The sequence below is a fragment of the Manacus vitellinus genome, unplaced genomic scaffold, assembly GCF_001715985.3.
Source record: "Manacus vitellinus isolate BGI_N305 unplaced genomic scaffold, ASM171598v3 scaffold_17_pilon, whole genome shotgun sequence".
Taxonomy (NCBI): Eukaryota; Metazoa; Chordata; class Aves; order Passeriformes; family Pipridae; genus Manacus; species Manacus vitellinus.
In genome coordinates, this window is record NW_021939256.1 from 13,095,877 (window position 1) to 13,096,381 (window position 505).

Here is a 505-nt window from a genome sequence, read left to right on the forward strand (position 1 = left end):
GTAGACCTGCCTGTATCTGCTTACAAAACTTCAGCCGGTCAATGCTGTGCATGACAGATATGTAACTTCAGTATGTTTTATGTCCAGCACGTTTCCAGTGCCTGCTTTGTTAGAAATACCAAAGTCCTTCAGAACATGGTAAGCTGGGGAAAATATATGTTATACTTCTTCCTAATTTTAATGCTGGCATTGACAAAACATCGAGGTATGGTTTCTAAAAAGGAGATTCCGCCTCCAGAAAAGGTACTCAGCGAAACAGTCCTGCAGAGCCCTCCGCCCGTGGGAGTAATTTCAAAGAAATTTCCAAATGTCTCTCCCTCTGGCGCCGGGAGGTGCTGCCACGCACCCTCGCGAAGGCTGCAGCGTCCCCGCTGGGAGCCGGGCAGAGCCGGGGCCGCCGGGAGCGGGCTCGGGAGCGGCTCACCCCGCGCTCTCGCCTCAGCCGCGGCAGCACCAGTACCTGCGGCGTCCCCGAACCCCGCTGGGGCAGAGAGGGCTCCCCTCC

The 505-nt window shown here is 55.8% G+C and overlaps 1 protein-coding gene across 1 annotated transcript in view; it reads left to right on the forward strand.

The window, feature by feature from the left end:
• The first annotated feature begins 207 nt into the window (after positions 1-207).
• The window catches only part of ADCY2 (adenylate cyclase 2), a 215,090-nt gene continuing 214,792 nt past the window's right edge, over positions 208-505 (forward strand). The window contains exon 1 of the mRNA XM_029958905.1: positions 208-456. Within this exon, the coding sequence (XP_029814765.1) occupies positions 208-456 (249 nt within the window). The remainder of the gene's footprint in view (positions 457-505) is intronic.